This window comes from Gadus chalcogrammus, chromosome 12, assembly GCF_026213295.1.
Source record: "Gadus chalcogrammus isolate NIFS_2021 chromosome 12, NIFS_Gcha_1.0, whole genome shotgun sequence".
Lineage (NCBI taxonomy): Eukaryota > Metazoa > Chordata > Actinopteri > Gadiformes > Gadidae > Gadus > Gadus chalcogrammus.
The window spans coordinates 10,185,206-10,204,262 of NC_079423.1; the positions used below are offsets into that span (position 1 = coordinate 10,185,206).

The 19,057-nt window shown below is 44.0% G+C and overlaps 1 protein-coding gene across 2 annotated transcripts; it reads right to left on the reverse strand.

Annotated features, from left to right (window-relative positions):
* Positions 1 to 4,178: 4,178 nt before the first annotated feature.
* On the reverse strand, positions 4,179 to 7,830 carry LOC130393273 (uncharacterized). 2 transcript variants are annotated; one of them, XM_056603917.1, is made up of 9 exons: positions 7,526 to 7,830; positions 6,705 to 7,003; positions 6,458 to 6,548; positions 6,116 to 6,232; positions 5,959 to 6,034; positions 5,632 to 5,883; positions 5,183 to 5,354; positions 4,898 to 5,046; positions 4,179 to 4,770 (listed from the first exon to the last, which is right to left on the reverse strand). In XM_056603917.1, exons 2-9 carry the CDS (start codon positions 6,956 to 6,958, stop codon positions 4,583 to 4,585), a joined length of 1,299 nt encoding a protein of 432 aa, XP_056459892.1. In that variant the 5' UTR covers positions 6,959 to 7,003; positions 7,526 to 7,830; the 3' UTR covers positions 4,179 to 4,582. The 2 variants fall into 2 exon arrangements, with proteins under 2 accessions (XP_056459892.1, XP_056459891.1); XM_056603916.1 differs by lacking the exon at positions 7,526 to 7,830 and adding an exon at positions 7,299 to 7,418.
* Between the last annotated feature and the right edge of the window lie 11,227 nt (positions 7,831 to 19,057).

Below are 19,057 nucleotides of genomic sequence, written 5' to 3' on the forward strand. Positions count from 1 at the left end.
TTGTTTTTGTTGTTAGGATTAAGTGGGGTTAATGGGTTCGGGATGTTATGTGGTTGTGTGTTGTTCTATTAACATTGTTTGTGTGTTCATTGTTGTCGACACCGTCACCGAGAGTGACGTGACCATCGTTTCGTGCAGCTGTTCCGTGTTGAAGTCTCGTTCAATAAAAACCAACTCTCGTTGTCGAGCGTTCAATAAAAACCAACTCTCGTTGTCGAGCAGTGCCCCCCCCTACAAACGTGTCTCCCCCCCCCCCCCCCCAACAAACGTGTCGTCGTCCCCCCCCTCAACAAACGTGTCTCCCCCCCCCCCTCCCCGGTCAACAACAGTCTACCTCCCCCCCCCCCTAAACAATCGTGTCCACAATTTGCCGCGAAAGCCGTGAAACCCAAACCCCGAAACCCGCCTCCACAGCGGCACGCGTGGATACTGTAGGTATAACACGCTATTTTTTACGTTGAAATGCTACGTATCCAGTGTTCATGGAAACGTACACAGTCAACGTTTTTTCTTGGCGACTGGGTTGGCACCGCATCTGTGGCCAGAAGGGACCTATGTAAGGCGCTTCTATGAGAATCGCAAGCTTAGGGCTTCGTTAGGGGCAGTTGTTATAGCACCACATGGCACTGGGATGAGTGCGCCTGAGCCTAGGGCTTCCTGTGCATGATAAACAATGATGAACTGCTATGAGAGTTGTGTCTTATAACTCCCGTGGTCTGCGACTTGGACAGGGCGCTGGAGCGAGAGCCCAACAAATTGTTATTGACAAACTCTTTGAGCATGCGGATGTGGTTTGTTTGCAAGAGACTTCTTTATCTATTCAAGATCTGGATAAACTGAACACTGTGCATAATGATTTCCATGGAGCAGGGGAATCTACGACAGACCTTAACACCAGAATTCTGCGTGGCAGGATCCCAGGTGGTGTGGCTATTTTCTGGCATAAGAAACTTGACTCATTGGTCACTGTGATCAGGTTAGATGTGGATTGGTGCATAGGAATCAAGGTGGTGCAGGATAAGAATGTTTTTATAATCTTAAATGTATACACTCCATATAAATGTCACAAAAATGAAGATGAGTACTTGAATAAGCTTGCTTTTATTGGGTCTTATATAAGGGAAAGTGAGTATACATCCATATTTGTCTTGGGGGATCTGAATGCTGATATATCCGATACTAACTCATTGTTTGGTCAACACCTGACACAATTCTGCAAAGATAACAAGGTGATTCTGTCCAGTAAGGAACTATTGCCAGCTGATAGTTATACACATGTGAGTGAAGCTTGGCATACTACATCCTGGTTGGACCACTGTATGTCTACATTTGATGCACATGCTTGTATAGAGGAGGCTGAGATCTTATATGGTATGGCCACTGGAGATCATATTCCGGTCTCTATGTTCATTAACATCAAGGGCCTACCTGAGCTTGTCTGTAATGACAGCCATAAACCAAGTGAGACGCTGGACTGGGCTAGGCTCACAGATGTTGACCTGCAATATTACAAGTTACTGACTGATGTGTACTTAAGAAATATTGAGTTACCTGTTGATGCAATTATGTGTGGGAATATCAACTGTAAGAATGTAAGTCATAATAATGACCTGTGTGCAATGTATGATAAAATTGTGAACTGTCTAGTTGTTGGAAGTGAACCACTGAGAAGAAAGGGGGTGAAACAACATATTGTGAGACCAGGGTGGAATGACTATGTTCATGAAGTTCATATGTAGGCAAAATATGCTTTTAGAAGATGGGTTTTAGCAGGCAAACCGAGGCATGGCCCAGTCTGTGAGCACAAGGTACGGACTAATGCTAGACTTAAATATGCTGTGCGTTTTATAAAAAGAAATGAGCAGACTATGAGGGCGAACTCTATGGCGAAAAAGTTATAAATTAATGATGTATATGAGTTCTGGAAGGAGGTGAAGGTGGTAAACAACAGCAAGATGCCACTGCCTTCTAGCATTGATGGCATTACTGAACCTGAAAACATTGCAGAGCTATGGAGGAGACACTATGAGAACATTTTTAACTGCGTGAAGAGTGATGTGTTTAACATAGGTGAAATACCTCACAGTGATGGTGTAGTCATCTCGCCAGATGAAGTATCTTATGCTATTGAGAAACTTAAAATAAACAAAGCCTGTGGGCAGGATAAAATAACAGCAGAACATCTGAAATACTCTAGCCAAAGTATTTCAGTATTACTTGCTCTATGCTTTTCTGGGTTAATGAAGCATGGCATACTCCCAGGATCCATGTTATCTGTCTTGTTGATACCTGTAGTTAAAAATAAGACTGGTCAATGAACTAGTATTGATAACTATAGGCCTATTGCACTTGCAAGTATACTGTCCAAGGTACTAGAAGGGATCCTTATGGATAGGCTTGCAGATTATATAGCATCAACAGATAACCAGTTTGGCTTTAAAGCCCATGGTGCAGGTTAACCGGAAGTTTCGATTAATGGGTACATAAAGCACTCAAAATATGTATTTAAAGTTAGAAATGTCTCAAATTGTGTTAAAGTCCAGTTTTTGTCGTTTTTGGTTAGTAACGGTTATTTTTTACGCAATTCGGCGATGACGTCACGTGAGGTAGACGCATACTAGAACTAGCACTATGGCGTCTGACGGGGATGAGACAGTAATTATGTCGTTGGCTCAGATAAGTACCCTAAACTTAGTCAGAAGATCTAGAAATAGAAGGCATATTATGCCTTCTATTTATTCTAAATATGGGCTAGCTTGACAGTCCCACCTGTAAACCCCTAGTGTTTATTTCTAAGCTTTTACCTCTTTCTCCGGTGAAAATGTTGTTTGCAAACGTAGCCGACGCCGAGTAGGCTGGTCATGTCTTCAGTGTGATTATTTTTGATAGTGCCAACTAGTTTTCCTCGTGATTGATAGTAGTAAGCGTGTCTGTGTCGCTGTGTTTGGCAGGTGTCTGTGCGGGCGGTGTCGTCCCATGGAAACTGGTGGAGAGCTTGTGTTGTGGGGAGGTGAGCGCGTTGTGGTCGCTGGTGGAGAGCTTGTGTTGTAGGGAGGTGAGCGCGTTGTGGTCGCTGGTGGAGAGCTTGTGTTGTAGGTAGAGGAGCGCGTTGTGGTCGCTGGTGGAGAGCTTGTGTTGCAGGGAGGTGAGCGCGTTGTGGTCGCTGGTGGAGAGCTTGTGTTGTAGGGAGGTGAGCGCGTTGTGGTCGCTGGTGGAGAGCTTGTGTTGTAGGGAGAGGAGCGCGTCGTGGTCGCTGGTGGAGAGCTTGTGTTGTAGGGAGGTGAGCGCGTCGTGGTCGCTGGTGGAGAGCTTGTGTTGTAGGGAGGTGAGCGCGTCGTGGTCGCTGGTGGAGAGCTTGTGTTGTAGGGAGGCGAGCGCGTTGTGGTCGCTGGTGGAGAGCTTGTGTTGTAGGGAGAGGAGCGCGTTGTGGTCGCTGGTGGAGAGCTTGTGTTGTAGGGAGAGGAGCGCGTTGTGGTCGCTGGTGGAGAGCTTGTGTTGTAGGGAGGTGAGCGCGTTGTGGTCGCTGGTGGAGAGCTTGTGTTGTAGGGAGGTGAGCGCGTTGTGGTCGCTGGTGGAGAGCTTGTGTTGCAGGGAGGTGAGCGCGTTGTGGTCGCTGGTCGAGGAGCTCACCCCGCGGCCAGCAGATGTAACGTGCCTAACGCAGCATCCTGGATTTGAGGCATGCTGCCTGAATCCGTTTGTGCTAAAAATAGCATACTCACACTTCGGGCAGGATCATGGTCCCCTTCAAGCCAGCACGCACGAGTATGTTCATGGTTTATGTTTACAAATCTTTTTACACCGAGTCCTTTGAACCAACAGTTATAGGTGACAGGAGATGTGTTGCATACACAATAAACATGCATAATAAACAGGCTTAAAATGTCCTACTTATCCCTAGGCCATACCGGTACACTGCTTACAGGCAGGCTATACGCTGGGCTTATGGCGTTTTAGGGAGGAGTATAAGGAAGCCTCTACCCTCTTGTGTGGTTTCAAGCATCAAGCAGCAATTCCAGAATGGTGACCAGACCTATCAGGGCTTTCAATGGCCTTGTTTGGATGAAAATGAATAAAAATAATTGTTATGCCTATTCTGTTGTGATCATTCAATTGCCCTTACATTTTTATAAAGTACACAGAACACATGAATTTTGGATAAAAAAAAGTTTATTGGCATTGCTTGTAATGGTTACTGAACTAAGAAACAGGTTGGAATCAAATCTATGTAAAAAAATGGTTAGGCACAAAACATACAAGGAACACTGATGAAGGGCTAGACCCGCAATGTTTCATTCTAATTCTAATTAATTCTGCAATATTGTGGTCATACCCGAGGGTCAGTTGATGGTTCTCTTTCTCTCACACTCACACACATACTATTTCATGCATTCATACATGCAGTGATACATGCAAAAGCACATCAAGCAGACACAGTGAGCCCAGACAACACCGCACACAGAGTTTGACAAGGCACAGGTAAAATGATTGCCAAATTATTTTGAATTACATACAAAGAAATTTCATGCAAATAATAACAACTAAATCATTGGACTTGTCCGCGGAAAAAAATAATGTGAAATTAGGTTTTCTTGAAGCGTGACTGCCGGGCTAGGTAGAGGCTGACGGCCTCCTCCTCAGGAATCTGTTCGAAGGATTTGGCGATGGGGGCGGGTGCATCGGAGGACGAATTGGTGCTAACCTCTCGAAGAACCGCGGGTGAACTGGCGTAGCTCTCCCGAAGGGCCTTCATTAATGATGTTGCATAACCTACAGACATAATAATAATAATATTAATTATAATAATAATAATAATAATATTACTTTACAAAGATCATTGTCACCGATGTCTCGTGCGCCATCTCAAAATATGATAGAACTGCCTGACACTGCTTACCGTATGAGGCTGCCTCTTTGATGCGACGCACCACATGGGCACCTTTTCTGAAGCGCGGATACCGCACGCAGTACTTCTCCGTCCCGTCACTTCTCCGTGCTGTCTCGCGATTGGCATTGTGATTATAATGCAGCGCCGCTAAGAGAAGCCTACAAAATAACACATTTGAGAAAACCTTTGAAACTTGGTGTATGACAAAATACTACAATAGGCATGTTAATAGGTACTATTATTACTATAAAAGGCATAATAATTGGCAGTGTTATTCCATTGGATTGCACTGACCTGCTATACATCCCAAGGTATGAAAACCCTGTGTGCTTGGGCGCGAAGTGCAAGATGAGGGAGTGGTAAGCCTCAAGGGAGAAGGTCTGGTGCTGTGGAGACAGCTGTCGAACATCTTTCAGTAAGGCAGCCCTCATCATTATGTTCTCCAACTTGACTGCTGCCAATGAGCCTGCAAAGACCAAGACAGGTAGGCAGACAGACACACAGACGGAAAATGTACAAATAGACGATAGATAGACAGACAGAATTCCTTTTTTAAATGGAAACACACATGAAATTGTCCTGCATATGAATTATAGCAAACAGTAAACAGAATGTTATGAGATTGCAAGGGAATGAAAAAATAATTTCATCACAAAGGTCACATGTCAAAGCATTCAGACAATTACTCAAAGACAGCAAATAAAACAAAACTATGTAGAGCGTGCATAATACCAGTACTGTACCTGGGTCCAGCCACTCTTTGTTGCGCTGATCTCCATCTAGAGGGCCATGGGCACAACTGGAGAAGGCAGGGGTGTCATGGTCATGGATGTCCTGGATGTGGTTCACTAAACTTCTCCATTTGGCCTCCATGACCGCTGGGTTGCCATCTGGGGTTGAGGCTGCAGTCCAAAAGAGGTGATTCACTATAGCCGGCCTCCACAACTGTAGTTGGTCACACTCTTTGGATGCTGCATCCAATGCCTTCCCCAGACCTGTTTTAGAACAAATGGTATTAATTGATATGCACTAACAAAAACTGCTTCAAGGTTCCAACAATGGATACATACTTTTGGCAATGTGCCACACGTCAAAATAATGCTGTGTCCCTTCAGGGATCAGCTCCTCTCTCACCCATTTGGCAACCTAGGAGAAAAAAAACACAAACATCCAGCTTCAGTGCAATTCAGATATTTACATTCTATACTGCATTTTTATTGTAAATACCTGGCGATGTCGGTCCGTGATCAGCGTTGCCAAATGCAGGTCGTTTCCCCTCAGCAGGCCAACACTGCGCTTGAGCCCTTCAAGCTCACACCATGAGCTGTTGGGGACCTCTGAGCTCTGCAACATGACATAACAGTGTAAGTGTAGAATGCTGGTGGTGTTGAAGGAGGCGTTAATGAACCGAAGCGTTGCTGGTCCAGGCATTATGATACACTACTCTAGTTAGGCAATACACAATAAAGCTCTATGCATGGTTGTACTAGTGGAAAGATGTTATATTAAGATACAATCCTTTTAACAAATTGCAGAGTTCATTTCTTTGCCTAATAACATCAGGTTTACCTGAACAAGCTGAACATCCACCACCTTGTTCACTCTGTCCTCTATCAGAGAGTATGACCCATACTTTGCGCAGTGCCCAGAAGAATCTGACCTGGAATTAATTACAATTTGTGTTTCAAGTTTTTAAAACGATGGTCTGTAAAGACAATCCACCATGTCCTCTGCAAATGCCAACTAAAGCCACCCTACATGATAGAAAATAACAAAATCAAAACGTGGAACTGGTCTAGCTCTCACACTGGTTTACCTGCAGTCACCAGCAAGAACTAGCCCTCCAACCATTGCCTCTAGGTCACTAAAATCCTTGGCTTGATCATTCTTCCAGGCCTGAACGATTACAGGGATGGTGTAGCGGCGCTGATGGCGAAAGAAACTGCTGACACTGATGCACTGCAGGCCAAACAGGGCCAACATTCTTAGTGTCCGTGTGGCCAAACATCCAGTAAAATTAATGGCCCCACTTAACAGGAGGTTGCAGGTTGGCATGTTCCTGTGGAGCATTGGCTGGTTTTGCCAGAAACGGTGGTAGCCACATGATGCACAGACCTAGATATGTAAGAAAAGAAAAGAAAACAGAGTAATCAACAGTATATCAGGATTCAATATAGAGTAAGTACTGTACATTACTGGTCAAAGGTTTCATATTTTCAATCAAACACACATGACCAATACAGTATAACACTCAAATATGATGGCATCACAAACCAGCAGACTAAAGCCAGCCTGGTACATACATTGTAAATTAACTGGCGAGACAGGCAGAGCTATCAGATTGTAATTAGATATTCTGATTTTCTAATCAGATGGCCGCGTAAACAAAACTGCATAAACAAAACTGTACCTGCTTGATCTTAACAAAAGTTCCTTCCTGCTGCACAATGCTACTATCCGACCTCTCACAACAGGCCGGACAGATGGCAAAAAGGCCCATCAGCTCCTCTCTGGCAAACAATGAATTTGTCAATGCAACCACAACAACAAAAAATGAGGGGGAGGGGGGCGGTGTCATTCAAACTAACAAAGCATTGAGCATTCAATATTGTCTATGTTGGTTTTAGATTATCTCACTTGTGGTGGGGGTCACACGTGTAAGGTGGCTCCTCATCAAACAATTCCTCCTCATCCATCGGCTCTTCGGGCACCCAAGACTGATGACAGTGGCATTAACATCATCATCGTCAACTGTCTGTTCAGGCCTAGCGAGGGGAGTGGAGGTTTGTGGGCTGAATGAAGTCTGTGTGCCCACGCTAACCATCTTGGGCTTCAGGTTAACCTGCACAGCTGTGGCAGAGGCAGTAAACATACCCAAACATATGACAATCATGGCAAATCTAAGCGGCTATGTTTTGGTGTAGGCTATGTATTAATTTCATCAATGTGTATGGAAATTTCCTGCTTGCAATGTTTTAGACATAATATCTACCCCTTAAAATACCAAAGATTTACCGTGAGACCATCGGGGGGCTTCAAATAACATTGTGTCCCAGCGTCAGAAGTGGCGGAGGGCAAGGGCTGATCCCCAGTATCGACACTCTCCACAGTGTCTACACTGGCCACGGTCTCCTCCTGTGAGGCGTCTGTCAACATCTTGCGAAAACAAATATAAAAAAGTATATTAGTATAAAGTATAGTATATACAAGTAGGCCTGTCGCGATAAGCAATAAATCAATTAATCGCGCGATAAATTAAAATGAGCGAAAAATTTTTGCTGGCCGCGATAATTTCCATATATATATATATTTTTTTTTTATATCATTGCTTTATTGGCCTAATCTGAGAAGAAATCAATGCCATAAATATAAATATTATAGGCCTTTATTACACGGGTCTTCTCAATACCGTGGAGCGCTCCGTTCACTTGCATGATAGTAGACCGGTAACTTGTCAACCCCAGAGTCTTTGGTTGCTGAGCGACGTCTTTGGCGGACTATTTCTCTGCTGATCAACAGTACGAATGCTGCTAACGAATAAATTGTAAAAAGACACACCATGTGTAGTTATTTTTTCGTTTTGGCAAGTAGCCGTGTAATAAGCGGGATAATATATAGAATGTCGCCGGCCCTTCAGGGCGAAGCAAGACACCTCCGCTGCGCGTCGGTGTCCTGTTCGCCCTGTCGGGGCTTATTTTCCCGATAATGACCGGCGTTCTATACATTATATATATTTATAGATATATTCAGCAGAGTAGGCCTAAGTAACAAATGTCGGGTTGAAATCGGGCTCGGGCTCATAATCACAGAGCACAAGGACTAGGAGTAAACCCCCTCAGTCACTTGTTGCATGGTCTGTGGGAGGCGCGAGCCCTGGCGTTACACGCGCAGTGAGAGCCACGTGAGAAGGACATGGACGGAGAAGGAGTGCAATCGAACAAGGAGTGTAAGCGAATTTAGAGGAATAAAAATATGGCGTTGGTGTCTAAGCCGAATGCGACGGCTGCCGTGTGGGAGCACTTCGGCTTCAAACCCAACGGCCGGGGCGAACCAACTAACCTGAGCGAGCCGACATGTCGCATTTGTTTGAAAACCATTTTAACAAAACGCGCCAATACAACCAACCTGAGTCTTCACCTCAAACACAATCACCCGATGCAGTTTTCCCAGCTTGGGAAAAAACAAACAGGCGGGAACCCTCCGTCTTCCCGACAGTCCACAATCACTGCGGCGTTTAGTCGGCAAACGAAGTACAAACAGGACAGTGCAAAATGGTGCGCGCTCACTGACTGTGTAGTTCGCTTCATCGCTAGAGAGATGATGCCCTTTAGTATCGTGGAAAAGCCTGCATTTCGACGAATGCTGCAAACATTTGACAGCCAGTACGAATTGCCTGGGAGAACATACGTGTCACAAACGGCAATTCCACAACTGTACAACAGTGTAAAAGACGAGATACTAAAGGAGATGAAAGACATCCAATTTTACTCTGCCACTACAGATATGTGGTCAAGTACAAACATGACCCCCTATCTGAGCTTGACCATACACTACATAACTGCTGACTGGACCCTGCACTCCAAGTGTTTAGAGACCAGATATGTCCCAGAAAATCATACTGCTGACATCTTTGGAGAAAACCTGAAGTCTGCTTTAGCAGACTGGGGACTGGATGAGCACAAACTAGTCTGTATCACTACAGATAATGGTGCCAACATTGTTGCTGCAATAAGAAATCTTGGCTGGTCCTGGCTCAATTGCTTTGGCCACAACCTCCACCTTGCTGTGTGCCATGGTCTGGACAGCGACAAAGATCGGACAGCGCGTGCAATAGGACTCTGTAAAAATTTGGTCAACACATTCAACCTGAGCTGGCTGAAGAGGAGAGACCTGAGGAAGGCACAGAGTGAAGCTAATCTCCCCCAACACAGTCTAATACTGGTGAGTGATGTTTAATTCATTGATAGTTTAATTTAATGCATCTAATGTATACAATGGCACTGAGTTGATGGTACAGTGTTTGACGAGATGAATGTACTGACTGGGTGAATGCGACAATCGTATTGTACCTGTCCACTGACATGGTGCTGAAACGGGTTCGCCCTATGGGCTTATTTTCCCGATAATGACCGGCGTTCTATTATCCCACTTAACGTCAACATAACTCTGCATGTGGAAGGGAAAATAGCTTTATTGGTAATTACAATAATATGCTGCTGTATTTTCCTAGACCCCCACAGATATTTGAGTTTACTGCTTTCATGGGAGCCAGACCTCTCTCTATGGGAGCTCAGCTCCTACTGGCTCCCACCTAACTCGAACCCTATAGGTCTTTCTACACTGCCGAGCTGGTTCGGTCGCAGCTTGGCACGCCCGGCGATTTCACCTTCTTATCTCAAGTTTCCTGTGTTAAACCGAGGGGGTCAAATCCCCCATTCGTCACGGCGCGGGGTTTCTTGGTTCACTGGGGAAGGCGGGGCTGTGCACGGAGTCTCTGACCTCTTTAGAATAATTTATATTATTGCATACTCCCGAATGTTTTCATTTTTTATGAATGAAGACACCCTCATGCAATAATGAGTTCACTCTATAGTAGGCTAACGATGCTCTTAGTGTCCTACGAGTACAAGTACCCTGGAGCACTCGTTAGCTACGAGCGTTTTCACGGCGTTCGTTACCAACGATGCTTTCGGGAAACGGTCTGAAAAGTGTACGATGCTCGTACGACGCACTTCAAGATCCACTTAGGCTAACGATGCTTTCGGGAAACGGGGCCCAGGGAGAATAACCGGTAGAATCGAATTGAGACTGTAGTCGTATGCACTGGCATATACAAATAATATTCAATTCAATTAAATTCAAAGTGTTTATCCTATGCATAAATGAGACGTTCTCAGTTGTGCAATGAAATTCTTCCTTTGTTTCCACAGACTTAATGCCAAGATTTTTTTTACAAGATAGATAGAACAAATAATACATTTAAGTTAAAATAAATAAATAAATAAATAATATAACATACAAATTAATAATGATAAATAATGGAAATGTAAAAAGTATTATTTGTTTAAGAACGTTGATATAGACTAACTAATTAACAAGAACAATATTATCTTTCCCACAGGATGTTGCCACACGATGGGGCACTAAGCAGAAGATGGTAGAGAGGGTGCTCGAGCAACTCCCAGCCATAAGAAGTGTCCTGGTTCAAGACAGAAAATATAGCCACCTCAATCCAACCTGGCAGGATGTTTCTGTGTTGGAGTCCATCAACGCAGAAATGAAACCACTAGCTGACTTCACAGACGTCCTCTCAGGGGAAAAATACGTCACAGTGTCCTCAGTTAAACCTGTGCTGGAACTGATTAAAGACGACCTTCTCTCTCCAGGCCCCGATGACACCGCACTGACAGCCAGCATTAAAGAAAGGATGTCCAGGGTCCTGACTGAAAAGTACAAATCACCTGCAATCCAAGTCCTTCTGAGAAAGGCCACCATCTTGGATCCAAGGTATCGTGGCAGCATGGAGGAGGCAGAGGCATTGGATGATGTCAAACAACAACTTGTCCAAGAGCTACTGGACATACAAGGGCCAGAAGAAATTGGAGAAGGTGCCAGTAGTGAGAGCTGCAGCCAAGCTGCTGGAGGAAACATGGGTGAACCTACTGCTACCGTACCCACCAAGAAGAAGAAGCTGAGTGACCTTCTTCAAAACAGAAAAGCTCATCTCACAAGTCAGACCCAGGCTTCATTACCGAAAAGAGTGCAGGCTGATACAGAGCTGACCAAATTCCTCCAAGAAGATGCACTTGATGCAGCTTGTGATCCCTTAATGTGGTGGCATGACAATCAAAGAAAATTTCCTTTGATGGCCAAGTTGGCCCAAAAATACATGTGCATTTGTGCAACAAGCACCAGCTCAGAGAGAATGTTTAGCACAGCTGGCAACATTGCTACTCCTGAGAGATCCTGCCTTAAGCCACACAAAGTCAACATGTTGGTATTTCTTGCTCGGAATCTGCAAGACTAAAGTAGCTACAGATTTGACTATGACCTGTTGAGGCATCTGCTTTCTGTCATGTTTTTTGTTGTTGCACAAAGGTCCTAACTGACAGTTTTGCCTGTATGTCTGAGCCTAATATTTATTATTTTTTTAAGTGCAATCTTGTTTGCATCCTTTTTATTTAGTGTTTCAATTTAATTTATTGTTTTTGGTTGTGTTTGGTTTTTATTCAAGAGCAATTTTTGTTAAAATAGATTTTATTTATTGTTTTTGGTTGTTTTGTTAATTTATTCTGGATATTTTAAATGTTTTCCAGACTTCCAGTTCCAGTGTTCTCTAAAAATAAATGTTTATTGTTCTTCGAAAGGGTGTACGTGCATTATTATGCCATTATGTTCTTGGAGAATGCGTTTGGCGCTGACGCCAGGTGCTTACAGCGAAGAAAAAAAATATATATATTAGTTGAAAAACGGCAATATTATCGCTTATCGCAATAATTTCTGGGGCAATTAATCGCCCAGCAAAATTTGTTATCGTGACAGGCCTATATACAAGTATATAAAAAAGAAATGCAAGGGTGTAGTGGTGACATAAGAGGTGGGTAAACTATGAATACTTAGATCAGTGATTCGCAACCAAGGGTAGTGTATTTACTGTATTGGGAGGTAGCTAAACTCTGAAGTGAGAAGTGGATAAACTCTGTTTCTGAAATTTCAGAGGTGGGTAACTGCGTTTACTTGCGTTTAGCCTCCACTACAGCCCTGGCGACACGGTCACGGTCAAATATATGTGAAAGAGAACCGTAGCAGTCTAGCACTAACACAAAACGCAAACACACTGTTGTGAAAGCCGCTTGATGATGACGATCACTGATCCAAACACTAGCCATGAAGCTTTCATGACGATATGGACATTTACTTCAGGGCAATTTTGTTTTGGCTCATATTCGTGAATCACGAAACATGCTCTTCTAATGTCAGACTGATCATGCTTGTAGTGGAGGCTGTGTCAAAGGGAACACGGTATGCAAAATACACACAGAGCTAGCTAAAGGGCAGCTTGTATTTAGGCCTAAAAAAAAAAAAAAGTGGTTCCTGTTGGTTGTCAGTTGAGGTCATGGGTAGGTAGGGAATTTATTATATTTTTTTATTTTATTTTTTCCAGCGGCAGCGAATGATAGGTAGGTTGTTTTCATTTAAAAACGAGAAAATTCGCTCATCCTTGTGCAGAATGAAGAGGTGCTGTACCAAAACGTAATTATAGTTTGCATTAAAAAATAAATAAAAATCTTTTTTTATTTTTTTATATAGCTCATAAAATATTTTGGGTCCCACATAAATTGACAGGGTCGGTCGGAAACCGGAACCAAACCAAAAAAAATTGTAGGCCTTATAGTCCTTCTCGGTCCATCCGGTCTTCGGGAGCCGGCCTTCTTTCATTGCCGAAGGTTAAAAATAAATCGGCTGGGCAGAGAGCGTTTGCCTATCGAGCCCCCTTCCTATGGAATAGGCTGCCATCAGTGATCAGGGAAGTTGACTCTGTGGAGCTATTCAAAGGAAAGCTCAAAACGCACCTCTATAATCTTGCATTTGGAGTGTGAAAACGACAGATGCGAAGTGAAGACCACTCTGTTTGCTTGTGCTTTTCTTATTACATTATACATTCCCACTATGTACTTTTCCGTTCTAATTCACTATTCTGTCTGTTCTAGCGTGTTCTCTCCTCATGAAGGCTGGAGCCACAAAGGACAGGCCTGACACACACACACACACACACACACCAGTTCTTCTCTGCTGTTGATGACCACCAGGTCTGCCTTTCTCTTCTGACAGTCTTCTCTACTGGCCCTCCAGCCCTTCTTAGTAGTAGAAACACGGTAGAGACTCTTGTGGTGAAACATCCAGCCCTGAAGTGTCAATTCATCTGTTGAATGTAAAAGAACATCCTGAACAAACAGAGAACTGCTTATCTTACGGTCTTGGTTACGGACACACAACCCTGAGACCTGACCTTAACAGACCACATAGAAGCATTACCTTAAAGACGACAATAGAAACCTGACCTTAGTAGACCACAATATGAATCACAGAAGCAGAGGGTGTTTTTGAAATGAATGTTAATGACGCGATTGATTTAATAACTTTGATAAAACCCTCACCGAGTTCATCGAGTAAGTGCTCTCTCCCCTCCCTCCAGGGTGACGGTGAGTCTAGGACAGGACAGAGGAATACAGAAGATATGAGCTCTAAAACAGAACGACATCATCTCTAAACATCACAGGACCCACAGCCAACCAAACACAAAGTCCATAATATTAATACTAATTAAAATAGCAATTACTACAGTTATCAATATCATTATTGCTATTGTTACAATTATTCATATTAGTAGGCCTAAAACAAATTCTAACAAATACAATAATGATCATTATCATTGATATTATTACAGGTTGAGAGCGCTCAACCTCTAGTTGTAATTAAACCCATAGCTATAATGTGGAAACCCCAGTCGATAATGTAACAGCCAAAGTGTTGCATTGCAAATCCTCATGAAGGCGCTCGCCGGTGCAGGGCGCTACAAATCAAATCTTGTAGCAGGATTTTTCTAGCAAAAAATCTGCCCGATTCGCGTCTCTACGTTGAATTTGTACGGAGTCATGTCGCCCCTTTGCGTTTGGTGTGGATGCACCTTCACTTGTGCGACAGGCCTGCTATTCTATAGCAGTAAGATGTTTAAAAACATAACGTCTAACCGTGTGTGTTCTTACCTGGGCTCGTGTGTCGATGACGGAGCCGTTATGTTTGAAAACATAACGTGTTACCTGGGCGAGTGTCGCTGCGGTGTGTGCGCGTGCGTGTTAGTGATGGATTTAATGATTCGTTTACGTGACCCAGTTCGCGTGATTCAGTTCGCCAAGAGGAGTCGTTCGCGAATCGTTCGTCAGTTTGTTCGTTCAGTCGAGTTTCCGGTAGCACTAACTCCACTGAGTCTGACTGACTCAGCTGAGAACCGTGCAATGGCGTGCATTCCATGATGCGATTTACCGCTACCGGAAACTAAACAACGAACTGAGCTGAACGAACAAACGGTTCGCAAACGACTCCTCCCAGCTCAGTGGAGGAGGTGGAGGATTCGTTCGCGATTCAGCCTAGTTTCCGGTAACGGTGAATCGCATCATGGAATGCACGCCATTGCACGGTTCTCAGCTGAGTCAGTCAGACTCAGTGGAGTTAGTGCTACCGGAAACTCGTTCGTTCATTCAGTCGAGTTTCCGGTGAATCGAATGGTGAACGAGACGACCGAACAAACGAGAGAAACGAACCGGTTCGGTTCATTCGTCCTAAAGACTCGTTCATTTGAACCGGTTTGCGAACGAACGAGCCAACACTAGTGCGTGTGTGTTCTTACCTGCACGTGTGTCGATGGCGGAGCCATTGCGGTTAAAAACATAACCTCTTACCTGCGCGAGTGTGTCGCTGCCTTTGTATTGGCTAGCGGTGTGTGTGCGTGCGTGTGCGTGTGTGTGTGTGTGCGGTGTGTATCTGTGTACTTGCGCTGTATGTATGCGTTTGCGTGTGCTGTGTGTGTGTGAGAGCTGCAGGCTGCTTGGCACGTGCGCACTGACCAACTTGAGTGACTGGTGCGACAGGCCTGCTATTATATAGAAGTAAGACTAGAGTGTCCGTGTGTGCGTTGCCTGCGCTCAACCTCTAGTCGTTTTTAAACCCATAGCTATAATATGGAAACCCCGGTCGATATTGTATTTAATTTCTGAGCGCATAATGTAATAACATTTTGCCTATAATGTTACATCGTATAATATATTGGTTCACCTATAAAGTAATGAAGCAAGCATAATAATTTTCTCCTTACTTCATGAAGCAAGCATAATAATTTTAAGTTCGCAGCATTTGTGTATCAGAAGATTAGACCCTGAGGGTGATTCACACTTGATGCTTTATATGCGTTCAGACATCAGTAGAATCAAGGGGGGTGGGCCTGCAAGGGGCGGAATATGACGTACGGTCTAAGTTCGCAAGAGGCGGGATAAGTGCGGCCGCTGACACGGTAGTTTGTTTTGGTTTGACCGCAGACAGCACGGAGGCAGAACGGGCAGAACTCATCGGCATCAGCTAACAGCTAAGGCAGCAACCTACCTAACTATAGTGAAGCACGGGAAAAAGCACAGGCTTGTGTGGGGGAGGGGGAGGGTGAGGGGGGGGGGGGGGGGTGTGAGGGCAAGATTACAGATTGTACATTGGCTACCTGACGTGAGAGATGTTTTTTTATTGTTAACAGAAGAATGCGTCATTGAGATTAAACATCTCTTCAAGTGATCTGGCCAAGAGAGGCAGCAGTAGCCTACAGTCACACATAGCCTACATAAAACATAAAACATAAGAAAAATAAAACAACTGATACAGTCAGCAGGGGGCAGGGGGGATTTCAATATCACAAGACATTTCGGGAGGCTCAATGTGGTGGATAATAGGGCTGTCACTTTTTCCAAAAATGAAATTCGATCGAATTTCGAATGTCCATAATTAATTCGAATACATTCGAATACATTCGACCCCCCCCCCCATAGAACACGACAACAGTCTTGATTTTTTATGTTGCTCTCGTATACCTCACGTATACCTACTGAATTCATAACAGCACAGGATAAAAACACATCTTTGATAACACATTTGTAAACACAACAAGAGGAAGCTCCGACACACAAGTGCGTAGGCCCGTCACGATAACAAATTTTTCTGGGCGATTAATTGCCCCAGGAATTATTGCGATAAGCGATAATATTGCAGTTTTTCAACTAATATAATGATAAAGTACACCCTTTCGAAGATCAATAAACCTTTATTTTTAAAGAACACTGGAACTGGACGTCTGGAAGACATTTAAAATATCCAGAATAAATTAACAAAACAAAACAATATATTATTAACAAAAAATGCTCTTGAATAAAAACCAAACACCACCCAAAACAATAAATAAAATTGAAACACTAAATAAAAAGGATGTAAACACGATTGCGCCAGGACTCCGCCTCCCACACAGACAATGCAACAAGTTAGTAGCCGCGTTTACATGGCACATCTGATCCGCATCTGATCCGCATAGATTTCTATGCGGCATAGATTTCTATGCGGCATAGATCTGTTCCTAAAATGTGTTCCGAATGTAGGCTACTGTATACATGGCAGTAACAAAAGTGTCCGTTCTGTCTCTCGCGCACACCTGACACATCTCTGGACCGGCGGCGACATAATGGATGTCTTATTACTATCGGGGATTTTAAATTTGATTTTAATGAAAGCACAGCAGGAGAGAGCTTTTCTCTCCCTGCTCCTTCAATTAAGAAGGAGGAGGACAGCGCAGCAACGTCAATTTCTCGTCAGATCTTTATATTTACCTTAAGCTCCGCCGCAAACAAGAGGAATTGCAGCCAAGACTGGTGGGAGAGAGTGGTCTTACAGGAATTTAGTGACCAGGAATCCTTGAAGGTCCATTTGCGAACTACTGCAGCTGCCATCTCTCTAAGTTAAGCAGTATTTTAACGTTCAGCCTGCAAAAGTACTACTAGTAGCCTACTCATTTACAGTTACCTCGGACGCGCGCGGACACTACGATACGCGAACACGTCATTAATAAACACCCATGTCCCGTCGCTTAGCAACCGGACACGCTTACCGGACTACTTTTACGGAGTGATAACAAAGACGTGAATCAGGCAATAAATCCACTTTCCTTGACAGCGGTGAAGTTCGGTGTGCTTATAAGTACCGACGGAGCTCAGTGGACCAATTGCGAACTACTGCGGCTGCTCTAAATTAAACCCCAATCTATTCGGAATAAGTGCATACATGGCGATTAAAACGGACTACACCACCTCTTCTATTCAGCATAGAATCTATGCCGAACAGATAATTGTATTCCGAATGAGGCGTATACATGATCATTTTCTGTTCCGCATAGAAATCTATGCGGAACAGATGTGTCCATGTCAACGCGGCTACTGACACTTGACGAGGGGGTTTACTCGTTGTGCCCTATAATTTTGAGCCGGAGCCCGATTTCAACCCGACATTTGTTACTTAGGCCTACCCTGCTAAATATATATAATATATATAAATATATATAATGCATAGAACGCCGGTCACTATCGGGAAAATAAGCCCCGACAGGGCGCACAGGCGACCGACGCGCAGAGGAGGTGTCTTGCTTCACCCTGAAGGGGCTTATTTTAGATAATGACCGGCGACGTTCTATACTACATCATCCCGCTTATTACAAGGCTACTTGCCAAGACGAAAAAATAACTTCACATGGTGTGTCTTTTTACAATTTATTCGTTAGCAGCATTCGTAGTGTTGATCAGCAGAGAAATAGTCCTTCAAAGACGTTGACGTTGCTTAGCAAACGAAGACGCTGGGGTTGACAAGTTACCGGACTATCTATGTAAGTGAACGGAGCGTTCCACGGCATTGAGAAGACCCGTGTAATAAAGGCCTATAATATTTCTGTTTATGGCATAGATTTATTCTCAGATTAGGCCAATAAAGCCATGATTTAAAAAAAAAAGAGTGCGAATGGAAATTATTGCGGCCGGCAAAAAATTATCGCTCATTTTTATTTTATCGCGCAATTAATTGATTTATTGCATATCGCGACAGGCCTACAAGTGCGGCTGTCTTTTACACATTAACATTAACTGCTCGGAGCGCGATATGCGGAGCGCATGTCGTCCATGGCACACACAGCCTATATAAACGAACAATCTGTGAGGCCGACCTCCAACACGGCATGCTGCTCTTTTTATTCCTTACGGAAAGAAAATTACAAGTAGTCTCGCAGCTCTCCGTTACCGTTGCAGCTGCTTGTGTCAGCCGTGCTGTATAAGTCCCCAAACAGGCTGCCCATCGCGCCCAGCGCAGCAGCAGACTTTTCTCCCTGTCGTGTGCGATCAGTGTCGGTCTCCGTTTCAGTGAGCTCGTGTGAGAGGCTTTCAGTCACGAGATGTTTCTGTGCAGGGGAAAGGTGGACTAACCGGGAGAAGCGGGGATCCAGGAGGGCCGCTTTATTGAGGAGAAGCCACTCGCCGCTCTCTTCTTTATAGCGCATTTTTACAGTTCGAATGGAGAATTACACTTCGAATTCGAACTTTT